The sequence below is a fragment of the Pongo pygmaeus genome, chromosome 12, assembly GCF_028885625.2.
Source record: "Pongo pygmaeus isolate AG05252 chromosome 12, NHGRI_mPonPyg2-v2.0_pri, whole genome shotgun sequence".
NCBI lineage: Eukaryota > Metazoa > Chordata > Mammalia > Primates > Hominidae > Pongo > Pongo pygmaeus.
This window is the reverse complement of record NC_072385.2, coordinates 88,136,126-88,153,408: the sequence shown is the minus strand read 5'-3', so window position 1 is coordinate 88,153,408 and position 17,283 is coordinate 88,136,126. Positions and strand designations below refer to the sequence as shown.

General features: G+C 36.0%; 1 protein-coding gene across 2 annotated transcripts in view; it reads right to left on the bottom strand.

Annotated features, from left to right (window-relative positions):
* The window catches only part of SRBD1 (S1 RNA binding domain 1), a 231,295-nt gene that overhangs the window by 192,867 nt on the left and 21,145 nt on the right, over positions 1-17,283 (bottom strand). For both annotated transcript variants that reach the window (XM_063648752.1, XM_054475213.2), the window contains exons 5-9: positions 12,769-12,935; positions 8,820-8,937; positions 7,013-7,151; positions 1,799-1,895; positions 371-506 (exon numbers count right to left, since the gene is read on the bottom strand). In XM_063648752.1, coding sequence (XP_063504822.1) covers positions 371-506; positions 1,799-1,895; positions 7,013-7,151; positions 8,820-8,937; positions 12,769-12,935 — 657 coding nt within the window. The remainder of the gene's footprint in view (positions 1-370; positions 507-1,798; positions 1,896-7,012; positions 7,152-8,819; positions 8,938-12,768; positions 12,936-17,283) is intronic.

Genomic DNA, 17,283 nt, shown 5'->3' with positions numbered 1-17,283 from the left:
TCGCACACTTTATTCTAAATCAGATATCTCATATTTGTATTTCACATGGAAGAGATCCAGAATTGAGCTAAAATATAAGGATACTGGGAAGCAGAGTCTAACAAAAAGATCACCAGCCAAAAAGTCAAGATACCTAAAATGTTATATTGTCAGCTCTGCTAATAATTCTCAATGTCACTTATTAACTTCTCTGGGTCATTAGTTCCCAATTTGTGAAGCGGCAATGATATGACAATATTATAAGAATTTATATAAAGAAAAAAGAAAACAGTTGACATAAAATTATTTAAATTCTTAGTAAAATAGCAGGCAAATCCAAAATATTATCATTATTACTATATCAGCAAGCACATGCAGTTTCTTTATTTACCTGATGATGGTGAATGTTTCTTATGTTGCAGGAAAAATGCTGGTAGAGCAGAAACTTATCAACATCTTTCTCATTTACCTTTTTTGAGGACACTTTTGCCAGAGATGACTGGATACAAACGTGTCTGTTCTGGCACCTGTTCAGATACACAAGTGTTCAAAAAACAAGCAGTTATTAATTTGTGCTTTAGTAAAGAATACATAGAAATAAGGATAGCAAAAAAAGTTAAGCCATTACCAAGTGAGTTTTTTTAATGATGCCCAGCTATGAAATTGACATTACTGTCCCATCAAAAGGACTCTTTGCCTATTCATACTAGCATAGTCCTCCAGATCTATTTATGTATCTACTCAATCTCCCCATAAAATGCCTAAATGAATTCAGAAACCATCTGCAATTATGCAAAAGATCAAAACTATCTATAGAAATCAAACCAATAGCTCTGATCTAAATATCAGACTTTTCTAATCACTAAGTTAGACAGTCACAGGCAATTAAAAACTAAAAAAAGAGAAACAAAAGGATGTGTCAGGACAGCTTCCAATAACAATTTATAATACTGAACCAAATTTAAGCAGCATAATTACTTATAAAAACACATTTTAAAACCTGAGCAATTATTTTGCTTCAATTCATTCCTGCTGGAGCCACTGAGAAAATACAAAAGTTCTCTCTAGCAACAGTAGTCAACTAGGTCATCTCCTCCTTTCCTCTCCTCTGCACAGCTCAAACAGCTAGATATGTGGAGGGAGAGAGAGGAAGAACAAACCTCTAGCAGAAACCTGTCTTCTCTTCTGATACACAGCAGAAAAAGAACAAAATAATATAAAAATAGGGTTTTAAATTAATGTGTTTTTTTAATGATGCATAAAACCCATAAGCCCAAGAAGGCTCTAGGTCAAAGATCTTTAATGTCTTATAAATTGGGACTGTGATGCCATAGATAAGCTGCTCTCCTCAACAGCTAAAAATCATCTGGAGGTCAGTACTTTTATTCATATCTGATATTACACATTCTCAAGTTAAGCCAATCACTGGTAAACACCAGAAACGAGATACTATAAAATAAGCATACATCACAATCAACATGTTTAAAAAGCAATGCCACTCTAAAGGACATGAATCTCTCTTCATATATATTGTGTAAGGCAATGGTTTTTAAACTCATCAGGCCCCTCCACTGAGATGCCTTAGTGTAAGGAGGGTGAGTAGGCAGAGTTCCAGGCTCCCTGCCCAGAATTCAATTAAAACAACTTTACTTTTATCTGTTTTATATATTTGGGTTCTGTTGTTTGAACAAAGAGTTCTGTTACTTAAAAAAAAAGTCTGAAAGCAAAGTTTTTAATGAACATTGGTATTAACACTAACCGTGTGACCCTTAACAGCACGAGTCCATAAAGCAGAAAACTCCATAAAAGAGATACTCACAAGTTCCGAATGAAGTCAAGTGTGTCTTTGTCTTTAGCAATCATGTCTGCTAAAATATGCTGCACTCCTATTTCAATATCCTGAAGCGTTGAAAGCCCTTTAGGAGAAGCGTAAAAAGGAAAACAAAAACAAAAAGTATAAGATTGGTTTTAAATTCTATAACTAAATCACAGTAAATTAATTCCAGTCAAAATAAAACCTTAAGTTGACAGCCTTAAGACAGAAAGATATTGTAGCAGTATACTAGTTTCCCTTTGTAACAAAAACAAGTCTCCAAAAGCAATAATACAGACATAATACATAATATATTGCCCAGTGGTAAAAATGCATCTCTGGAGCCAGCTGCCTTGTCGAATCCTGGTTCTACCATTTGCCAGTTGTGAGACACTGGGCAACCTACTTGACTTCTCTGTACCTCAGTTTCCTATAAAAATGGAATCATAACAATACCTCCTTTATGAAGTGATTACAACTATTAAAGATGTTATGGGAAATATATATTAATAGAGTCAAAACCCAAGGGACACTACTCCAATTGTTTAAAAAATTATCCTTTAGAAGCAATTTCTATTTTGGATTATGGGGCATTTTTTCACATTTTCAACAACCCATTTGAATTTCACAAATCTCAAAAGCACAAAACAAGAGTTTTCATGCAGTTATTCCTCTTCACAGTTAAATTGTCTACAGATGAGCATTAAGTTCTCTTTAAGCATTTCTAATTTGCTAATTTATAGCAATGAATCTTGTAAATCAAGGTCTTTCTGATATCAACTTACACTGAGAGAGATCATTTGCACTGTTTTGTTTCTTTTGTCTTTATCATTCTATTTGCATGAAACGTTTTTTGCACTAAACTTGAATTACACAAGCATGCATATCATATGTATGTTTTCCTGTAAGTAAAGTTTTAATGACTAATAAGGTACAAAAGCCAAAGAGGACAGAAGGATATTTATTATGGCATAATTAATAAATAGAAAATATCTAGTTTGGTTGTGTTAGGATAGCTATGTTACCTACTGAAGTAATTATGTTTACAGCTGACCTTTAAACAACATGGTACAGGTCCACTTCTTTTTTTTTTTGAGATGGAGTCTCACTGTATTCCAGGTTGGAATGCAGTGGTGCGATCTTGGCTCAGTGCAACCTCTGCCTCCTGGGTTCAAGTGATTCTCCTGCCTCAGCCTCCCAAGTAACAGGGATTACAGGCGCACACCACCACACCCAGCTAATTTTTGTATTTTTAGTAGAGATGGGGTTTCACTGTGTTGGCCAGGCTGGTCTCAAACTCGTGACCTCAAGTGATCTGCCCACCTCAGCCTCCCAAAGTGTTGGGATTACAGGCGTGAGCCACTGCACCGGTCTGTACTTCTACATGGATTAATTACAATAAAAGTTGGAACAAGGGTGCCTGCCTCTCGTCACCCCTTCCACCTCCTCCACCTCTTCTGCTTTTGCTATTCCTGAGACAGAAAGAACTCCTCCTTCTCCTCCTTTTTCTCGTCAGCCTATTCAATGTGATGATGAGGATGAAGACCTTTATGATAATCCACTTCCATTTAATAAACAGTAAATACATTTTTTCTTCCTTACAATTTTCTTAATAACATTTTCTTTTTTCTAGCTTACCTTATTGTAAGAATATAGTATATAACACATATAACACACAAAATGTGTGTTAATCAGCTTTATGTCATCAGTAAGGCTTCAGGTCAACAGTGGGCTATTAATAATTAAGTTTTTATAAAGTCAAAAGTTATACCTAAATTTTCAATTTTGAAGAGGAAGTTGGGGGGGTGGGGGTTGTTCCCCTAATCTCTGTATTATGCAAGGGTCAACTACATTTTAAAGAAATTTAAAGAAAGAAATTTGGCTAATGAAACTAATAGGAATTCTATTTACATTTTAAGAAAACTTTCCTATGAGGGAATTTTCAGTAACAAATTACCTTTACAAGATGGAAGACTGTATATCTAATGGACTTAAAACAACTATAGCACATAGAGCACTCAATAAACATTTGCTCTTATGTTAGCTCTCTCAGTCTTCATCTAGGAAAACCATTCACAAGAACTAATTCCTGGAGTTCCAAGTATCCCAGAGCATCATCACATGAAGTTTAATGACAACACCAGGGTCATAAGTCAATAGTAAAGATGGAACCTACAGGGAGAACCATTAATGGAAGCAGAGAACAGAAGAAATTATAGACTTTGCAATAAGAAAGGGCCTTTGAAAATCCCCCATCATAAGAGGGGAATATAATTTGAAACCTTATGTAATTAATGAATCTAATTAAAATTGTGCTAGAGCTCTAGAGAAATGTTGTAAAGTGTAGTCTAAGGACCCAAAAAGAAAATCATACCAGGTACTTGTTAAAACTATGAATTGCTAGACTGTGGAACTGAAGTATTTCACAGAGTGTCCCAGATAATTCTGATACTCATTCAACTTTAAAAAACTGCCACTAGGGAAATGCCTTGAGCTACTTCTAGAGCAGTGGTTCTCAATGGGAGGTAGAAATTATCAGAATCATTTGGGACACTCTTTCAAATTACATTCCCCTTCTCAGTCCAACCAGGGAGAAAAATAATTTAAAAGGAAAGTCTTCTGTGTTTTGAAAAAGCTCCTTTCCCAATCAAAGAGAATAGATCTTGTGGGTTTAATACAGCCAAGATAACAGATGTTCCAAAAGTTTAGCACCTCAGTGAAATCAGGAGGAAATACGGTCCACAGAACCAGAAAATCATATCCTTTGCCTTACAATGAAATCTTTCCAGCTACAGAATCTTCAAACCTCCACACCTGTAAACAAAAACCGAAAGGCCAACATTTCTTTTCACTTTCTCTGCACTTAAGCTACCTCTTCTTACATATGACACAACTTCCTCTTGGACACGAAAGTAGTATTTTGGATCTCCCAGGACATAGTCCATTTGTGGCACAGTATAGCTTTATGATTCAGACCAAATGCTTACTGGTCTGTGGCAAGCAAGCAAGAAGTGTCTTCTACTGGAGGAAAAAAACTGAACTACCTGGTTTCTTAAATATTTCTTTCAGGAATGGTAGGAATTATGAAACTTCTTTCAAAAAACAAGTAAAATTAAGGATGATCATGATTGTGTGTAACATAAAGGAGGAGGAGACAAAGAGAAGGAGAAAACATTCCTATCAAACTTAAAAAAAAAAAGCAGTACCTAGCTTATATAGACTTACTAATAATAATTCTGCATTTTTGATCAGGGTAAAAGAGGGAGTAAAGCAAACAAAAGTCCTGGCACGTCTGCTAGTACAGTACTACTGTAACTGTGCTAGACCCTGAACTATCCACATTATAAGAAGTATCACCAAGTGTCCATTGTCATATATTCCAGCAGCATCACCATGTATGACAATCCAAAGAGATATGGTTATCAAAAACCTACCCAGTAGGAACTCAGTGTATGAGAGAACTCAAGAGATCTTGGTACCAAAGGTAGTGAGAAGTAGAAGGAAAGAAAATCAACCACAAGGAGAAAAATAAAAATAAAAACAGTCAATAATCCTTTGTGCATCTAACATTCTGAAAGTTTCAACATTCCATTTTAATAAAACATACAATGACTGGGCACAGACAGTTTCCCACTGTGGTTAACCTTAATGCTTAGCTATAGTCTTAGCTATTATTAAAATATTAAGTGTTGCAACCATTTGGAAATCTAACTATAAATACACATTAAAAATTAAACAAACTTGAATTTTACTCATTTCAACCCATCTCTAAATTCACATAATCCTATTTCACTTTTTCATTATTGCCCTTCTCCAAACATTAAGATAAGTGTGTTTGGGTATGAACAGATACCTGGATTTTACAGACACACCTACTCAGTTTTTTAAATCACAAATTCACATTTGCTGGGTTATTTAAAATAAAAACAGGCTATGGTATGCTATAATTTTCTACAGGTTAGAACATACTGTGGATTTTGTTATCAGAGACTGCCCTCTACAGACATTTACATGTCCCAGCCTATGGGATCCACAGAAGGACAAAAGAAACTGGAGGTCGGGGCGGGGTGGAAAGATGTAGGTCAAAGGGTACAAAGTTGTAGCTACATAGGCTGAAAAAGACTAGAGTTCTAACATACAGCACGGGGGCTGCAGTTAATAATATCATAATGTATACTGTAAATTTGCTAAGACAGATTTTAGGTGCTCTTAACACAAAAGAAGGTAACTATGTGAGATGATGAATATCTTAATTTGCTTATCATGTATAGAATAGTTTGACTATAGTACTCACTTCACTATGTATTAATATATGTATATCAAAACATCATGTTGCACATGTTAACTATATAATTTTTTAATGTTAAAAAATAATTTTTTGAGAGTAGAGACCACCAGAACATTAATTTCCCCACTCAATCCTAACAATGAATTTCTGAGAAAAAGCCACTCTTAACCAAAGTTTTTACTCCAAGACTCATTTTTACAATAAAACCAATGCACCTTGACATTTACCAACTGTCATTTCCCTTGAGTTTTTCTTAGAAATATGTCTCCCTTACTTCTTCCCTCTCTTATTCTCTGTTGTGCATGCACACACACAAAACAGGAAGATACACTTGGAGGGAAATTTCAGAAAAATACACTTTACTTCTACAGTAGAAGTGTGAGAGTGGAGCTTCACTTTACACTTCCTGGATGTCAAAACTGTTGACATTTTTAAAGAGTATTTATGACTTTTACAAGTAAACAAATTTTTAGAAATAAAAGCTTTAATAGACAATATAGGAGAATCTTTATAAACTTGGGATATGAAGGAATTTCTTTAAAAAGAAAATACAGCTATTATCTTAAAAGATGATTACAATAAAACTCAACTAATACCTATTTATCAAGAGATGCCATAAAGAAAGTGAAAAGACAAGTTACAAACTTGGGAAAAAAGATTTGCAACACATATAAATGACAAAAATTATTATTTTTTCATTAGTTTTCTATTGTATAGAAAAACGGGCAAAAGACTAGAACAGGCACTTCATCAAAAGAGAAAAGCTGAATGGCTACTCAATAGGTATGTCAGGATTTATTTCAATTATTCTACATACGATGTAATATTCTTTTGCATAATCATTACTTAACAGAACAGTTTTTTAACATACATTTTTAAACCTAAAAAAAAAAAAAAGAAACAAAGTTGATCTCTGTAAATAAAGCCAGTACCTTTAACATCAGGCCTAATGTATGATAGCAGACTGAGCTCCCCTGGTTTCTCAAGCAATGCCCTGGCTGCTCCTTCTAAGCCCAACTGTCTTGCTCTCTGGGCTTTAGTCCCTTTGCTCCCAGTTTTATATGGAGCAGACTAGAAAATAAAGGCAGAAAACATACGATTCAGTTTCAAAAAAACAAAAGTTAAAACTAGGATACAAAATTAGAGGACATGCTGAAAATGCTAAAGAAATCCTTTTCTCAATCTTTTCCTCTTCCTTCAGAGATGAATTAAAACTAATTTGAAAATGCTTACTGTATGAAGATGGTATGTGCTTTATCTTCTTTGTATTTTTCCACATGCTAAATTAGTTGCTTGGTTTCACTCATCTTAAAAACTCATTGCTTGGACTGCAAAGTCCTCAACTCAAGCAAGCGCCTTTAAAAGTGTTCTACACATAATTCTTCTACTTCTTTGTTTTTTCTTTCTTTTTTTTGAGATGGAGTCTCGCTCTGTCACCAGGCTGGAGTGCAGTGGCGCGATCTCTGCTCACTGCAATCTCTGCCTCCCAGGTTCAAGCGATTCTCTTGCCTCAGTCTCCCAAGTAGCTGGGACTACAGGCACGCACCACTACGTCCAGCTATGTTTTTTGTTTTGTTTTGTTTTTTGCATTTTTAGTAAAGACGGGGTTTCACCATGTTGGCCAGGATGATCTCGATCTCTTGGCCTCGTGATCTGCCTGCCTTGGCCTCCCAAAGTGCTGGGATTACAGGCGTGAGCCACCGCACCTGGCCGGTCAATTCTTCTACTTCTTTCTTTTTTTTTTTTTGAGATGGAGTCTTGTCCCGTAGCCCAGGCTGGAGTGCAGTGGCGTGATCTCAGCTCACCGCAACCTCCGACTCCCAGGTTCAAGCAATTCTCTGCCTCAGCCTCCTGAGTAGCTGGGATTACAGGCACCTGCCACCACGCCCAGCTAATTTTTGTATTTTTAGTAGAGACAGGGTTTCACCATCTTGGCCAGGCTGGTCTTGAACTCCTGACATCGTGATCAGCCCACCTCAGCCTCCCAAAGTGCTGGGATTACAGGCGTGAGCCACTGCGCCCAGCCAATTCTTCTACTTCTTAATCCACTCACTCTCCAACCCACCATCATCTGGCTTCTCTTCTCACATACCTTGCAGGAAATGATATCACAAAAATCCACGATGATCTCCTAATTACCAAATATATATATTTTTTTCCATCTTTATTCTGCCAAACTTCTCTGCTACACATAACCACTGATCATGACCTCCATCTAAAACTCTCTTCCCTGCTGTTCCAGGGCACCATCATCTCCTGATTCTCCTCATACTTCTCTATTTTTTTCCTACCTCCTTACGCTCTCCCATCCTCCATCACACTTCAAAAGGTGGTATCCTCCAGTGGTCAATCACGACCTGCTGACAAACCCTTCTTGAGTGAGTTCTTCCATTCTGATGGTTTCATGTACCAACTACAGGCTGAAGACATCCACATCTGGATCTCTAGTTCAGCCCTCTCTGATAAGCTTCACGTTTGTATCATCTACTGTCCTTCCCTACTTGACTGGAAATTCCTTGAGACAAAGACTATGTATTTATTCATCTCTGTAAACGCAAGTGCCTAGCACAAAAAAAACACTCTATAAATATTTATTGAACAAAGAATAAATATTTTGTTGCATTAAATAATGGTGGCTAATGACATTGGCTTTTTATTTCTTGGTGTTCTTTAATCATAAGAAGACCCAAATTGTAATATATTCAGGTATTACGCTAAAAGATAAAAAGGATTCCTTACCACGTGTTCTAGTTCCTCAAAAGTTTTACAATTCAGCATGGCTTTTAACAAGCACTCAGACATCTTCCCTTCCTTCTTAATTTTCTGGATTGTACTATGAACTTTCTTTGCAACAGCCCTGAAAATAGAAACTTTTGTAATATACAAAAACTGTATGTCAAAACTTTCTTTTCAAAGCTACCTCAAACTTACAGAAAACTTGCAGGTAAAGTAAAACGAACTTTATTGTCTCTGAACTGTTTGAGAATAAGTTAACATCCCTGCATTCCAACACTTTAGTGTGATTTCCTACAAATACAAATCTTCTACATAACCACAAAATAACCATCATTATCAGGTAATTAATATATTACTACCATCTAATGCAGACCTCATTCAGGTTTTACCAACCGTCCCAATAATATCCTTTATAGTGGATTCAGTTAAGAATTATGGGTTACATGTAGTTGGCATGCATCTACAGTCTCCTTCAAGCTAAAACAATATTTCAGTCTCTCCTTGATTTTCTTCTCCTTGATAAGGCCTTGATGTTTTTGAACGCTACTGGACAGTTATTTTGTAGAATGTCCTGCAGCTTGGGTTTCTCTGATGTTTCCTCACAATTAAATACAGATGGAGCATCTTTAGCAGAAATATCATAGAAGTCATACTGTGTTCTTACTACACGTTATTAGGTGGCAAATGATTTTGATTTGTCTCATTACTGATTAACTTTGATCATTTGATTAAGGTAGTATCTGTGGGTTTCTCCAAGATACAGGTATGCTTTATTCCTCTTGTAATTATAAGTATTTTGTGGAGAGGTACTTTGAGACTATATAATTATCCCATTCCTCATTAAACTTCGAATTTATTCACTGATTTATTTATATCACTATAGATTTAATGGTTTTTTATTTTACTTAGTGCTTACAATCCATTGCTATCATTTATCTTAACGTTCAAATTGTTCCAGATTTGGCCAGAAGTAACCCCTTCAAGCTAGCTTCTGTGTCCTTTTGATATGTCTCTGTCATTCTGCGAGCACTTCCTTATTCTCTGGCATATGATATTTCAGGCTTATCTTCTAGTTTCCCTGCCCCAGCTCTGGAATCAGAAGAATGATACCAAGGTATAGGTACTAGGAATGCTCATTGCTACTGGAGTATCACTGCTCAGGATGGGCACTCCTAGCACCCACAATTGGTTTCCAAATACCATTCCCCACTAAAAAGAACCAGGATTCCATGTAGAAAAGCTGATTCCAGGAATCAATTTACAGGGATCACTAAACAACTAGTGACAAAAGGAAGGGTGGGCACAGTAGTTCCTCCACTTTACAACAGGTTTTCACTGTGAATATACAATTCTGTTGTTACAGTTAATGCTTCTCATCCTATTGTATTACCTCCTATTTACAGAATCTGCCTAATAATGGTATTGCTAAAATGATGGGCAAAAGTTAGAGATGATAATATGATTTATTCAAAATGATCGATGGAAAAGAAAATTAAATCTACTTGTAAATTAAAAAAAAAAAACTAAAGGCAGAAGACTATAAATTAAAGAGAAGAATATAAACTAAAAAGAAGAATATGCAGTACTTAGATTACAACCTGTATGTCTTCTATAGTCATGGTAGCCCAAGACAGTTTTCAAGGGCTAAAGCCTACCAGGTCATTTTAACAAAAAGCCAATTCCTTTTGTCCTATTAGCCTGCATATAAGGAAGAAGAGAATTATCTTTAGAGAAAAATACAGAAAACTTTTCTTACTATCCAGAAGCATACTCTTTAATTCACTTTTCAACAGTGAATTTAAAAATGTTTTACCTTGCAACCCAGTATACATACACATACATGCTACATAATTGAAACATTTCATGAAACAATATTTGCCTTTACCACATAAATGTACTCTTGTATTTTCTATTCACTATTTCATTTTTTTAAGTGGTATGACTTATTAAATTGGTTTTACTTCTCATGTAGGGGTAGCAATTAACAAATTGAAAACCAATGCTCTAGTTATAGAAAATGCTGAGCTTAAGAAAAAATAAAGATCATATCTCATTACCAAAAAGAAATCTCTGTATTATAGAAAAAGATCTCTTAAGTTCCAGTCAATGCCCCCACTTACTTCAAGGAATATTCACTCCTCTACTAATATTCAATGTATTCCCCTATTCATAGAAACCCAGAGAATGGAATTCTTTTGCAGTAGAAGTGTTTTTTAAAGAAAAAGAAAATAATAATATCCTTGATATACAGCTCCTATTTGTCTCCCATACAACCAAATATTGTTAGACTACCCTTTAATTTTTTAAGCAAGCTTTTCTTGCTTGTTTGTGATGCTTTCTCCAATTTCAGATCCAAAACCCTCAGACTTTCTTAATTACCTTGCCTTCAACCAAACAGAAAGCTTACTTCAGAATTTGCAAACTGCTGGCCTTCTAGGTGTGGTCGAGAGTGGTTTTGTTTGGCCTAGAAATTTCTTATGTAAAAAACCCAAATTACCAGCTTCTTTTCAGAAACAGGAAGAACCAGCAAACTGGACAGACAACCCTGCATGATGGTAATATACTGGAGACGAGCAGGGGTTGCCCCTCTTAGACAGGGTTTGTAATCTCCAATTCTTATCCCCCATGCTTGATTATCCTAGCCTGGCTCTGGAAGATTTGCATCTGAGACTATTTGATTTAGTCATTTATATTTTTACATTGGCAAATTGATTCTGCCTCTCAATGAAGTATAACTTTCCACATGTTAGCATTTTAATTCTCCTGACACTTAAAGAACATCAACAAAAGAGGTAGAAAAGTTAGTGAGATGCAAGTTCCCCCAAAATAACAGAAAGCTTGTCAAGCTTGTTATAAAAATTACCCTTAATACTTTTAAAATGGCTTCATAGTAGAATGATAATCCAATTTTAATCAGATCTTTTTTGTACACTTGAAGAATGTACACCTTAACACAGTGCCCATAGGAGACATGCAATAAATGCATAAGCAGTGAAGCGTTTTAATAAACTCTATCGAATAATATGGTCAGTCTTGTAGTCTTTGTACACATATTTCTCAGTTATTAACAGTGAGTCCAGAGGCATAATTTTTTTAAAAAGGTACTTTCCATTCTGTAACTATACAAAACTTACAATCCACTATTGTTAAATTACCATAACCATTAAAAGTATGGGAAAAAGGCTGGGCATGGTGGCTCAAGCCTATAATCCCAGCACTTTGGGAGGCCAAGGCAGGTGGATGACTCAAGGCCAAGAGTTCAAAACCAGGCTGGCCAACATGGCAAAACCCCGCCTCTACTAAAAATACAAAATTAGTGGGGAGTGGTGGCGCATTCCTGTAATCTCAGCTACTTAGGAGGCTGAGGCAGGAGAGCCACCTGAGCCTGGGATACAGAGATTGTAGTGAGCTGAGATTGCACCACTGCACTTCAGCCCAGGCGACAGAGCAAGACTCTGTCTCCAAAAAAAAAAAAAAAAAAAAGATGGGAAAAGGAAATATACATATTTCCTACCAAACTCTATACTGCCAAAGAACTCTCCACTTAGAAACTTTATGAAATTAAAAGGACAGATTTATGTGAGTGGTTAAAAGAATTAGAATAAAATGTACTTTCTGAGTTTCCTGATGGCAGTCCTAATTTTGCCATTATGCCCAAACTTTTCTATGAAAGAAGATGACAAACTCTGAGGCACACACTTTTACTGCAAATGACCTTTTTGCTAATACATGCTCAAGCTATGCATAAACACACCAGCAGAGGGACTCCATATACCCCCTAAATAAGTAAAATAGAGCTGACTTCCTCTGTCAGAAGAGTACTATATCCAGATTACAATAATTCAAGGAGACAAAATGCTGAAATTGTCAAATATACCGTCATTCACTTTCTCACTGTTCCTCATTGGCCTTTTCCCCTTACACTAGGCTTATTCTTTTTTAGGTTTCTTACCGTAGCTCTTCTAGGGTCTGCTGAACTTCTCTCAAGGAATCAGCATCAAGGTTATTAATGAGCTCTTTTCGATAACGTATAATGAAGGGAATTGTGTTATCATCATTAAAGAGACGAATGGTGTTGGCACAAACCCAAGGTTCAATATTAGTTCTTTCAGATAAGACCTGCAAATTAAAGATACTTAGTGATTTAAAATGCTGAAAATTAAACATCTAGATCATGTATAATTTAAAACATAGTATCAAATAATGTTCTCCAGTGACTTAGAAACTACTTGCTATAGTTTTTTAAAAAAAGAAAGCCATATAAAATACATGTATCCATTGACAATCATAATGGTAAAATAGTCATTTCACAAATTCAATAAAATCTAATCTAAACCACTGTATCATTCAAATTCCAGTGTTCAATGAGGGCACTTTTTGATGATGCAATGATATACTTTTCATCTCTCATATTGGTAGCAAAGCAAGGAGTTGGTAACTCACTTTGTCAGCATGAGAGCAAAGGAAAGCCATTTTTAGTCATTGCTAGTGAGTAATTTGGCAATATCTATGAAAATTTACAATGCATAAATAAACTTTGGCCCAGCAGCAATTCTACTACTGGAAATTTATCATAACATATACATGCCTCTAGAAAATATTATTTATAATAATTTTTTTTGAAGAACTGTTCCTAGCAGAATAAAGGTGAGCAAAAACCTAAGTTTACAATGGAGGAACTGGAAAACATGTTATGCCCACACTAAATACCATGCAACCATTTAAGAATCTGAGGCAGCTCTATATGAACTAATATAAAATGATTCACAAGATCTGGAAATAAAAAGGTAATTGGTTGGGTGAGGGTTAGAGTTGGAAGACCCTTCTATATCTTTTGAATTTTGTATCACGCACAAATATAACATCTTCAAACTAATTAATTACTTTTTAATTTTTTTATTTTTTTGAGACAGTGTCTCGCTCTTTCACCCAGGCTGGAGTGCAGTGGCACGACTGTGATTCAACGCAACCTTGAACTCGCAGGCTCAAGTGATCCTCCAGCCTCAGCCTCCAAATAGCTGGGACTACAGGCCACGCCATCACACCTAGCTAATTTTTTTTTTTTATTAGTGGCAATTAGGTCTTAATATGTTGCCCAAGCTGATCTCAAATACCCGGGCTCAAGCAATCCTCCCGTCTCAGCCTCCGAAAGTTCTGGGATTACTGGCATGAACCACCACATCAGGCAATTAATAATTTTTAAAAATATTTGTTTAAAAATATTATTTAAAATCATTGGTATTTTAAATATTTAATTATTTTAAAATATTAAAATATGTAAAATTATTTTAAATACATATTAAAATTGATGTTAATTATAATATTAAAATACTAATATTATTTACAATAATATTAAAAGATGATTTATTAATTATTTAAATATTTAATTATTTTTAAGTCTATAGGTTTTAGCAAAATGTACAGTTAAACAGAAAAGTTTACAAAAGTCAGCCTGGAAAAGAGAAAGAATAAAATCCAATTTTAGTAGCTTCCCAAACCCTAAGCAGCTCTTTCAAAGTAAAGAACAAAAGGAGTACGTTTTATTATTATTTCAACCCTGAATGCCCAAAATCTGACAGAAACTGGGGTAAAAAACAGGGAAAATTTATTAAAGAATTATCGTAATCAACTGATCATCAAAATCAAGTCCAGATACATAACAGACTGAATTTCAAGACTATATATGAAATAAATGGCTAAACTCCAGAGACTATAGAGGATATCTCATTCTCGGGGCATATTAAATCCTGAAGTCTACATCTTATCACCCATTCTGATGGATTAATGCCAATTCTGATAAGAACGCCAATTTCACATTTCTATCCCTGACTCTCTTCCACATGAGCTCCGGATTCATTTAGCTAACTATTTTGACATATTCTCTTGGAAATCTAATGGGCATCTCAAACCTTGCATTTCCAAAGTTATCTTCTTCTCAAACTTATTTCTCCTCTACTTTTACCCATATTATGCTATTCAAATGGCAATTCAACCCAGAAAACTAAGAGTCTAACTCTTCCAACTCCTTCAACTCTTAAATCCAATCCATCTTAAGAACCAGTCAACTTGAACTGCAAAATATTTCCTTACTCTGTCACTGTTCTTCATTTCTTCTGCCCCACACCCCAGTCTAGTTCTAGCCTGAACTAATGAAATAGCTTTTACCTGTTCTCCCTGCATCCACTCTAAGTCTCATCTATTCCAGTATACACAAAGCAACAAGAATGTTATTTTCAAAATGTATACCGGATGTTGACCTGTCACTGATTTCCCATTGCATTTGGAATCCAAACTCCTTACCATGACCCAAAAGACAGCAGCCTCTCTCCAACCTCATCTTATCCAGTCTTTCCCTAGATCATTAGATGCCAGCCCAATAGCCTTCTCCCAGTTCCTAGAACAAGCCCAGTTACTTTGCTCTTAAGAGGCCTTCATGAGGCTCCTCCCTCTTTAGAAATACTCCTGTTGTTGTTATCTTCCCTGACCCTCACAAAATCAACTCATTTATATTTTCTCCCTCAAACCTGTACCTGTTCCTGTTTCCTGTTCCAGTCCACATCATGTCATCTACCACAGAAACCTTAAGGGATACTGTGGTTATCTCCCATAATATTGTGGCCACCTCTCTCCATTATATAGCAGCTATGTGGCTTGACAGCACTTGACCCTAACTCCAGCTCCACAGCATGTGGCTCAAGTAACCAGCTGTTTTCAGAATTAACAGCCTGAGCGCTGCATTGCCCTGGCCAGAGAGATTAGCCCAATCAGCATGAAGTTAAGATTTGGGCTGGAACTTCCTCTGAAGACATACAGTTTGTAGAGGTAGAAATTCAAAGTTGTAGCCATTTTATTGTTATGAGGATGGTGGTGCTAAGAGAATAGTAGATTGTTTCAGTGAACTGACCGAAATTTTCCTGTTACATAGGTCAATAAATCTCCTTTATTGCTTAAACTAGTTGTAGACAGTTTTCTTTTATTGTAATCAAAAGCATTCTAATCAATGGCCTAAGCATCACTGTATATTCTCTATCACATCCATCTACTCTGTCACCAAGGAGGCAAACAGAACTTCTAAAATGTCTGTTCCCTCCCCCCTCAAGCTCTGTTTCCACTAATAGCATCTTTTATCTGAACCCATAGTGGGTATTTATTGTTGTCTATGCCTCCCACCCATCCCATCTGCATTACTACAGATATTTCTAAAATACAAATAAAATCAAGCCCCTTATTTTCTTCTTTCGTTTGAACTTAAGCTCCAATGACTCTTAGCTACCTACAGGTAAAGGTCTAACCACTTCCCTCTTGAGAGGCCTTCATGAGGCTGCTCATGAAGAAGTTAGCAATCTAGAAGGGAAGATAAAATATTAATGCAAATAAGTAAAAATAAAACAGCATGTGCCAGGCAATAAGTGGTACCATGTTTTTAAAGAAAAGATCTCCCTGAGGTAACCAAGGGAGGCCTGCTGAAGGAAGAGCATTTTGGTTGACCCCTGAAAGATAGGCAAGATTCTGAAAGACAGAGATGACAGGTGGAAACGACAGGAATGCTCATCATTTTGGAACTGTGTGATTGTTAGAGCAACCCATGGGCTCCCACTACCCAATAGCTCAGCTATTGTTGAATAAAAGAAACCTAAGACAGCTAAGACTCCAGACCCTGGGTGGTAATAGGTCCTAACAAATCCATATGGCGTCATGTATGGTATGGGAGTGTACAGAGCTGCTTATGCAAATTTGATCCTTGAAATTAAGGCTAACAAAACCACATACAAGCAGTCATCATTTTGGGGACTCCAAATCACCAAATGTTTTCTATATTGATTCAGCTGAACATTTATTTTAGCTCATATTATATCCCAATAACCATACTAAGCCAATGATAATCAAGATGTAAAAAAAATCAAGTGCCTCTTCTCAAGGAGCTAACAAGCTAACAAAAGCAGACAGACATGTAAACAGTCAACATACAGTATGGTTCATACTCTGACAGAAGTGTATATACATTGTTTTAAGACCACAGGAAAGGTGGAAACATCGAATTCTGCAGCAATGGAAAAGCAACAAGAGAATGAAGGTATTTCCAGGCAGCTAAATGGGGAGGCAGGAATTCCAGGAACAGAGAATAACATCAAAAGCCTCTGATAAGAAACCACTGCACATTTTTTAAATTGCTAAAAGTTCAGTAATGCTGAAATGTATAAAACTGCCTTTGCAAAAATCATAACTGAGAAAATTATTACAGCGAAAGAGATCTGACCTAACCAATTCCATCTTGTTCCTAACCTCCAAGATGTCCTTGTCCATTCCTAGGTGTAGGCTGAACTAACTTTGGGAGGAACTTAGTTTACAGTTTAGCTTTGAAACAAAGACAATAACAGCATTTTTGCAAAACAAACCCCCTTCCTGCCTGGGGACTAGACTGCCTTTGTAGGACTAACAAATTGGCCACAAGAGTAAAAATTATGGT